At 39.0% G+C, this 9,403-nt stretch overlaps 1 protein-coding gene across 1 annotated transcript; it reads right to left on the bottom strand.

The window, feature by feature from the left end:
* Nucleotides 1-160: 160 nt before the first annotated feature.
* On the bottom strand, nt 161-8,872 carry LOC113238048 (fatty acyl-CoA reductase 1-like; the record flags this gene model as incomplete). The annotated part of the gene is made up of 4 exons (XM_026474770.1): nt 8,853-8,872; nt 7,902-8,073; nt 4,070-4,160; nt 161-283 (listed from the first exon to the last, which is right to left on the bottom strand). Coding segments are annotated over exons 2-4 (384 nt in total), but the record flags the coding sequence as incomplete, so codon positions are not given.
* Nucleotides 8,873-9,403: the final 531 nt, after the last annotated feature.

Here is a 9,403-nt window from a genome sequence, read left to right as displayed (position 1 = left end):
ACATTATGTAAATAATGTACGACAAATCGCGTAATGAAAGTGTTATTATGTTTTTTTTTTATCGAAAGAAAAATTTAGGTGCACCACAGTCCATGGTCATCGTCCAGTTTCTAATGAGAAAGGAAGCTTATCCGAGGTAGTGAGGTGAAAAATAAATTACCTCTTCTGTGATTCTTTTCCAGTCCTGTTCACAAATGCCAAGCCGCAACTCTGTGACGTCACCCGGAACAGCCTCCAGCTTTTCGTGAAAGTTAGGTTGCTTCTTTCGCAGAGTGTCCCAGATCTGTTGGATAAATGTTAGATTTTTTTTATTATTTAAAATAAGGGAGTTAGCATTAATAAATTGTTGTAACTATATTTATTAATCACTAGCTGATACCCTCGACTACGTCGGCGTATAATTTTTACGTGCATTATATACCACTAAAACACGAATGATAAATATTCAAGTTAGCAAATGTAAGGAATACGATCTTCTATAGAAAAGGTTTTTAAAAATATTTCGATACCCTAATTTATACTTATTTAGAGGTTTTTTTCTCGAAAAACCCTGAAACACGTATTTATTCATTTTGTATTTAAATCACGTATTAAAAATCAAGTATTAAAAAGTTCCCATATAAACTTTAATTCTCTTTTTTATTATTTTTGCATTGGAAAAAATTTATACCAAGTTTTATCTATACGTTCAAGGAATATGGTTTTTCTTACAAATATTTTTACCCTTTTTTCATTCTTCGCTTCATAGTGGTTGAATTTCGACAAATTCGTTCGAACTAAAAATGTGCAAACAATCCGGAGTCCGGTGCGATGCACGCTCAGATTCGGACGTGCTCACACAGTAAGAATTATATTAATAATTCGCGATCCGCGCGGTAATGACCGCTGCGCGTAATTGACTATGGGTTCCCAACAACTCATAGCCAATGAACTGCTGGCGTTCATACAACACGCCATCGACACTATGGACGAGGTCAGCATCATGCAGATCTGCAAATCAAACTTTAAAGAAGATGAGATTTGCAGTGGCAAGGCGCTGCTTTTCCGTGTGCTTGGCAAGGCCGAGCAGATGCCATCTCGCCGGAGGGATGGAGGAACGAAGAGTATCCAGGACATTATAACGATGTTAAAGGAAACCGACCCAGACGACGTGCCTGCTTTCGTGGCAAAGGAGCTGCACAAGCTGCCCCCTGTCACGTTCGACCATGTCGATGTCACTAGGCTGCTTAAGGACATCACATCCCTGAAAGCAAGTCTGGCCGAAGTTCAATGTAAATTGGAGGCTTCGGATAACACCATCTGTGAGTTACGTGCCCAAGTTGTATTACTGAGTAGTGCAACTTCGGTAAGTAGGTCACCCGAGGCCTGTAACGTGAATACTCGTCGCGGGGCACATAATGCATCTATCGGCAGTTTTGAGTCGGCCCATATGGATGCGTCACCGACCGCAGTTGCTGAGCGCGATTCCCCGCGCCCCGCCCCTCGATTGTCCGCTCCGGCGGAGACGTCACGCGTAAACACGTTGACCCCTCCACGTGATTACGCCGCTGTCGCAGCTGTTAACCGACCCGTTGCTCCACAACCACAAGCCAGGCAGCTATCAACGAAGGGGATGAAAAGCCTCGTGTACCTGTCTCTGAAGTTGGAAAACCACAGAAGCAGACGGACCGGTGCGACGATGACGGCTTCACAAAGGTGGAGAAGAAGAAGAGGAAGCCCAACAGCCGTAACCTGTGCGGCACTGCACCGACAGGGTCCAACTTTTTGCTGCGTCCGGCAATCCCGACAACGCTGCTGTACCTGTCACGCCTGCATTACTCCACGAAGTCTGAGGAGATAGTGGAGTACATCAGGTTGAAATCCAAATACACCCTGAGGGTCGAGCGGTTGGAGTCCCGCCACTACGTGAACTTTAATTCGTTTGTGGTGAGAGTGCCGACCGAACATCTGTCGACCTTCATGAAGGAGGAGTTCTGGCCGAAGGGTGTCCTATACCGGCGATTCCGTGGCCGGTTGCCTGACACCAGATGGCGCCACACGTCGCCGACAACCTAAATGCGTGTTAAATTAGTAATAGTGTTATTTTATATTGTTATGTATGTTAGTCTGTAAGGTATGTATCTATGGGTCTAAGTAACCTGAATATAAATAAAGAAATAAATAAAATAAAATAAATAAATAAATTAAAAGTACCCTCAATTTTTCATGTTTCTAAGACATATAGTTTTCCTGAGTTATCATCAACAGACTGCCACGCAGAGGTCCCAGGTGCGATTTCCAGGCCGGGAGAAATTTGTATGGCCTACATTTATTTCTCTCGTGAGTTTGGGTGTAATTTGCGATTGTCTACGTGTGTGTCCATGGCCACACAGGGTTTCCCTAGTGTGGGACTATGTCGAGTGTGTGCGTTATTATATTATTATTATACATTTATATGTATGAAGTTCCTTTTTTTCCATGAAATTTGATAGTTCGACAGATTTTACTTCCAAAAAAAAAAAATAGATCGCTCTAAACGACGATAACCGTGTGCGGTAGCAAAAAAAAACATTCGGAAGACGAAATGACTTACTACCAAATATAGATAGTAGCAGTAACAATGAGCCATTGTCAAACAAGTGAAAGTGACGGAATAACAGTTGTAGTGCCACTGAGAGCTATCGCAAAGATCTGAAAGACATTGGCACTGCGTCCGTCGGCCCGAGAGATAAGTTGAAAAGTCCCATGTGCCTATAATTTAACCAGCACCCCAACACAATAATCTTTATATTACAGCTTTGCGGTAGAAATAGGTAAGGTCGCAGTGCTTCCTGGACGAACTCTTTCACAAGGAGCTCTACTGCTACTAAATTATAAAAATATAAATACAATTAAGAAACGCACACAGTAGGTATATTTATATTTGTAGCCTTAGAATAATAACGCATAGAAACCTAGTCCGCACACGCTAAGTGAGGCAAATTGAAGCGCGCTAAAAGGGCCTACACGAGCGGGCGGGCCGTCAGTGCTCAAGGTCAACTTGCACCGCGAACAGCTCCAGAATTATAGCTAAAAATGACGAAATGTGCGGTTAACAAGTGTAAAAATACATCAGACCAACATAAAATAGATACTAACATCACATTCCACAAGGAAGTAACGCGTTTCGACTTGTATTTTTATATAAATATTCACTAAAACCGAAAATTAACCTACTACTAAAACTAGCCTACATGAATTTGATTTTGCCTCACTTGTGACAGTTCGTTTGATATGAAACTATCATTCTATGCGTTATTATTCTAAGTTTATAGCTATCACAGACCACATAAATACTAGTAATAGACTGGTTAGTGGGCGGGGTCCGCTTTACCTAGCTTATCACCAGACGGGCATATGAGTGTCCACAGCACGTCAGTCGTCGTTCAAATGTGATACATAGTTATTTTGTGAAAAAAATAGAAATATTGTGCCATTATATCATGTCGCGTAAGAAGCCAAAGTATAAAAAATACTCCGGGAGTGATTCAATTTCATGGGTAAGTACTAAAACTCTGTATTTTCTAATATTTTGAACAATACAATACTATAATTTCGAAACAAAATTATTTTCTTGCAACTCGGTAATCACAATATACATTGGTTGCTAGCCATCGCCGCCGTCAAAAGGACAATAAAGGATATCTTTTAATTGATTCTTGCAATATTCTAACTTGCAATAAAAAGGTTGATATGGATCTTTTTAACAGTAGTGTTGTGTCGGTGAGACGTCTTAATAGTAGTTTGTTTTTTGGCGAGTAGGTATTTACTAAGTGTTGCGAAAATGTCATTATCCTATATAGTATAGTTAGTAGTTACATAGAAAAACACAACACATTAAATATCGAACATAATAGCTTAAAATTAAGTGCTTCTACACTTAAGGAACATCACGGCATGCAAAAATAAAAAATAAAATGAAGGTTTCGTTGACGTGCAGAAAAAAACATTTATGTTCAGCAAAAGTACATTCTTGAATTTCACGTAGTTTGAGTTGCAACACTATTGTAATGTTGTTGTAATGTTGAGCTTAAAAAAGAACCAAACTTACGGTATTTTGGCATATTTTCTCCAACCTTTCCTGTGCTGACATCCCTTTCTTTGATCGGAGTAATAAATATATTTTCTTTACATCACACGATCTGAAAAAGAAGTTATTACTCTTTATAATAAATCAATACTACGATTGTTGCAAAAGAGCCCATTTCAATCTTTTTTTAGCAGTAGAGCTTTTTGTGAAAAAGTTCGTTCAGGGAAATACTGCCACCTTACCATTTAGTAAACTAAATTATAGAACTAACTTTTGATAATTCATCGTGCTTTCGTATATAAATAAAAATATTTTATCTACACACATATCATAAACGCTCTATAATGTGTTCAGAAACCACAAATTACGACCAGCATAAAGATAAACTGTTTTTAACCGACTTCAAAAAGGAGGAGGTTCTCGATTCGACTGGTTTTTTTTTGTATGTATGTTACGCGAGAACTCCGGTATTTGTGAACCGATTTTCATGATTATTTTTTTGTTGGAAAGGGGGTACTTCCATAGTGGTCCCATTTCATTTTAAAGAAAATCATCCACCTCTAAGGGTGGCTGTTCACGCATGAAGATTCATTTTTTATAAATAGCGCCTAAGTTTTACTTAGGAGCAATTATTTTAATGGTTGATTTTGCTATTTCTCCAATTCAAGGCGTTTTTCTCACAATATACTTTGAGTAGTGAGAACCGATTTTTATTATCTCCAGTGTCACGTCCTGTATAGTGGCGAATTTAACGATATTTCAATAAAACTCAGCAAATAGACGTAATTCCACGTACTTTTGAGGTCAGTTTTTTTAGTACTCTGTACTGAGACTATGTAAACCGTGGTTTTCAAATCTTACCTATTCAACATTCCAAATCCTTACCTGCGATTGTCATCATAAAAATATTCTATCAATAAATTTAGTAATGGACTTTTATGAGCGTGGGAACGGGTTATCGAAATTCGTCCTAACTGTTTAATAGGTCGTTAAGGAGCCCTCCATCCAATGAAGAACACGGTTCGTTCCCGGATGACATAATGTTAGAACAAATTTCTTATTTGTGATCAGTACAGAGTACTAAAAAAACCGACCTCAAAAGTACGTGGAATTACGTCTATTTGCTAAGTTTTATTGAAATATCCCCTAGTTCGCCACTATACAGGACTTAACACTGGAGATAATAAAAATCGGTTCTCACTACGACACTACACAAAGTATATTGAGAGAAAAACGCCTTGAATTGGAGAAATAGCAAAATCAACCATTAAAGTAATTGCTCCTAAATTGAATTTAGGCGCTATTTATAAAAATGAATCTTCGTGCGTGAGCCACCCTTCGACGTGGATGATATTCTTCAAAATAAAATGGGACCACTATGGAAATACCCTCTTTCCAACAAAAAAAGAATCATGAAAATCGGTTCACAAATACCGGAGTTATCGCGTAACATATATACAAAAAAAAAAGTACAGTCGAATTGAGGACGAGGTTCCCTCCTTTTTCGAAGTCGGTTAAAAATGTTATTATTGCTTCTAACATCAAATTCGATTTAATTATTACATTCAAATTTCGAACATCTCTGAAAAACAAAACAATTTGATTCGACTTCAATTCTAATATCAGTCGAGATGAAGTTTTATTCGAAATGAAATGTCAATAGCAAACAATTTTGACAATTTCACACGTTTACTTGATATCGAACGATATGATAGTTGGGGCCGATTCCAGTTTGTCTATGAATTAAAAATCAAAATTACGGTTGTGTGACATGCTTGAGAAAAGTTTTTATTTGCCGCCATTTCCCCGTTCGTAACATGCGGTTTCTGAACACATCACAAAGAGCTTTTAATATGTAGATAAAGCAGTGTATGTAACTGTACATAATTAGGCTTTAAAACACTCGGGAGACGATGAGATGAGAGCCTACAGTCGTGTTTTAATGCCTTCCATTATGTAACACTCACATACACTACTTTAAAAAAAATATAATATACGCCTGTCCACTGTAACATTTGAAGTGCCACTCAGAGCTTTAAATCGCAAAGATCAGAGGGACACTGCCACTGTGCCTAACACCCTGACCCTGAGACATAAGTTGACAAGTCCCAAGTGCCTTTAATTCCAACAGCACCCTTCAAAACCGAAACACAGTAATGCTGACATTACTGCTTGGCGGCAGAAATGGGTAAAGTGGCAGTACTTCCCTGGACTAACTCTTTTACATGTGGCTCTACTGTTACTATATCAAATAAAATTGCAGCCATGTGTGTATATGTCTGAATATGACCTCCGTGATCGACTGGCTGGCACACCGGTTTCCATGGCGCCATCTCTGAAATCCCGGGTTCGATCCCCGGCCGAGTCAATGTAGAAAACTAGTTAGTTTTCAGTTTTGTTCACACACTACGAAAATCGCCTCCAATACAACGGAACAAGATACGTCAATGTATAGATTGATGTGGCGTGTGTACAACAAACCCCCCGAGACAATATAGAGAAGTTTCTCTATATTGTCTCGGGTCGGGGGTAAATAGTTCTCAAAACAACTCTTACACTTTTGTTTTTTTTAAAAAGAAAATAAATGTCAAAATGACTTGTTTCATGGGGACTTTATAACAATAATAATTTAAAAAATTGTATTTTGTAAGCTAGTTTAAATAAATAAAAACATATACAAGACGCTTAGATGCATGTTTTTATTTAGTGGAAAACCGAATGCAATGTTACGGTGTATATTTTTTAGGTCTGGTGGTCCAGTAGTCAGTAATCTGGGCGCTACTTGAGGAGGTTTTGGATTCGATTCCTGATAGATTCTGCTTTAGGTGGAATCTATACATTGACGTATCTTGTTCCGTTGTATTGGAGGCGATTTTCGTAGTGTGTGAACAACACAAACAGTGTGTATACAAAAATGTGTAGTCTAATGTGCCGTTGTCCGCACCATCGTTGTTTCCGATTTCTATAACACAAGTGCTTTAGTTATACTTACTTCGGTATCGGAGAAACGTGCGTGATGTTGTTTAATATTTATTATTTTATTTATCGGATTCTTGCAACCTTCCACCTGTATGGGAATGAAGGTAACAAAATGGTAAGGATCCATACATCTGCAGGATAGACGTAGCTCCACAGTGAGCCGTCTCGCGATTCCTATTGGAAGGTGAGAACCGTACCTACAGGTTTGCACCGTCAATGCCAAACACTGAACAAAGCACTACTTACCTTGATCTGGTTGATGAAAATACAGGAGCTGCTGGATCACGGCGGCTAGCTAGCCGGCACCGCGTGCTGCGATTTGGGCGACACCACGGTGAGGATAATTTGATCCGCGGGGCACGGCTTTGAGTTATGGACAAGTTCACGATATGTCTGTTTAGCACCAGGTTTCACGGTCTCATGAGATTTTAGGTTATTTATGTATTTTAGAGAACACCGGTCATTTTTGTCTTGTTCGTGAAAGTGCTCGAAAGTAACGGCGTGCAGTGCTTACGCCCGCCAATAGGGGGCGTCTTCGTGAATGACGTATTTGACGTTGCAAACCGCGCGAATATTTAACAAAGAACTTACACGTGTATGAAAACCGTACACCACCATTTTTTTTCTTTCTTTTTTTTCATCTGGGATACCTCTCCGCTGCCCCCGCGGCGGTTAGGTTATTCCGGACTTTTACCAGCTAAAACCCCAGCCTTCTCGGGTGCTCTAGTGGGAGGGATCCGGGATCGACTTTGCGCACCGGATCCCCCCCAATACCTATTAGAAGCTACGTCCTGCCCCGTCGTCCTCCTCGATGCTGTCAAACTTACTTTCGAACGGAGCCCCCGCTCCAACGCAACCTTCCACCAATTCTTACCTAACAAGTTTCTCGACAAGCTGCTTCCCGATGAACCCGCTGCTTCCCGTAATGAAAATATTTGCTCCTTTGTAAAACTGTTGGATATCCGAACCCCCTTTCTCGATGATATCGTATAAGGCTTTCTGTTGAGCCAAATATGACACGTCTATTGCTAGTGCAGAGTCCATTGCTGTGGAAGAAAATAAATATTAATGACCACAGAACAATAAACACACTCATGTCAATTATCTTTTTTTTCTAAGCTACCAAGTGACCGGACGAACAAGTCGTGCGCCTGATGGTAAGCGACAAGTCTCTACATAACAGTTACAGAGCTTCAGATCGCAAAGATGTGCCCCTTAGGCACTAGGAGACATAACTTGACAAGTCCCATGTGCCTGTAATTTCACCAGCACCCTTAATCTTCAAAACCGGAACGCAATAATGCATCACATTACCGCTTGCCCGCGGAAATAGGTAAGGTGGCAGTACTTGCCCGGACGGAGTCTTTCTCAAGGAGCTCTACAGCTTCTAAATCTTACGCAAAATCTCAACTGCAATTTACGTGCACAGCTAAACAAAATTAAATTATGTAATAAAATAATAAAAAAACTATAGCAAAAATATTAAATTACTATAGACTATATAAATATTTAGATAAATACTTAATAATAATACAGTGCTCCTTGACTCTTATTTTATTAACCGACGCGAAAAAAGGAGGTGGTTCTCAATTCGACTGTATGTTTTTTTTCCATGTATGTTACGCGATAACTCCGATTTTGATAATTCTTTTGTTGTTGTCCCAATTAAAAGAAAATATTCCACCCCTAAATGTGGCATTCTAGGGGATGAATGACTTTTGAGGTCGGTTTTTTTAGTACTCTGTACTCAGATTATTAAATTTCATAAATTTTTCATTCTCTGTTTATCGTAACAGATTTTATGTTATAAAAAACGAAAATAAACCTTAGGTCGCTGCAATATGGTTGACTTTTTGTAGAAATAAGTAAATATCTCAAATTTTTCACGCCACTAATATGTGTTAATTGTTCGTCGTTTTTCAGCTATTAACCGCTGGATACAATTTTTGCTGACACTGTTACAAATAACACATGTACACTGCACAAGTCACAAATCACGTCTGAGAATTATATTCATGTAAAATGTTATCGAGAAAAAATACTGCAACACCCTTTTTGTGTTCTTTTCGTAAAGTTATAGTTAACAAAACAAAAAAAAATTAAAAGCAAGATTTGATGAAAAAATTAACGACGTCATTGCTTGATGCAACTTTGAGAAAAAAGCGCTACACATAGTGCAATACATACAGCATGATTTATTTTTATTTACTAAAGTATCATGTATGTTCCGAAACCGGCTACCGGACCCCCATACCCCCATACCGGACGTGTTGAGTCACACGTCGCAGACAATACCTTTTGACGGCTCGAATTCTAATGAATTTGTGTACTCAAGACTTAATAATCAACGTTAATGAAGATTCAAATGATGATTCC

This window comes from Hyposmocoma kahamanoa, unplaced genomic scaffold (assembly GCF_003589595.1).
Source record: "Hyposmocoma kahamanoa isolate Upper Pololo Valley unplaced genomic scaffold, ASM358959v1 94054, whole genome shotgun sequence".
In the NCBI taxonomy this organism is placed as follows: Eukaryota; Metazoa; Arthropoda; class Insecta; order Lepidoptera; family Cosmopterigidae; genus Hyposmocoma; species Hyposmocoma kahamanoa.
The sequence above is the reverse complement of the archived record's forward strand: the minus strand, read 5'-3'. Positions and strand labels throughout refer to the sequence as shown.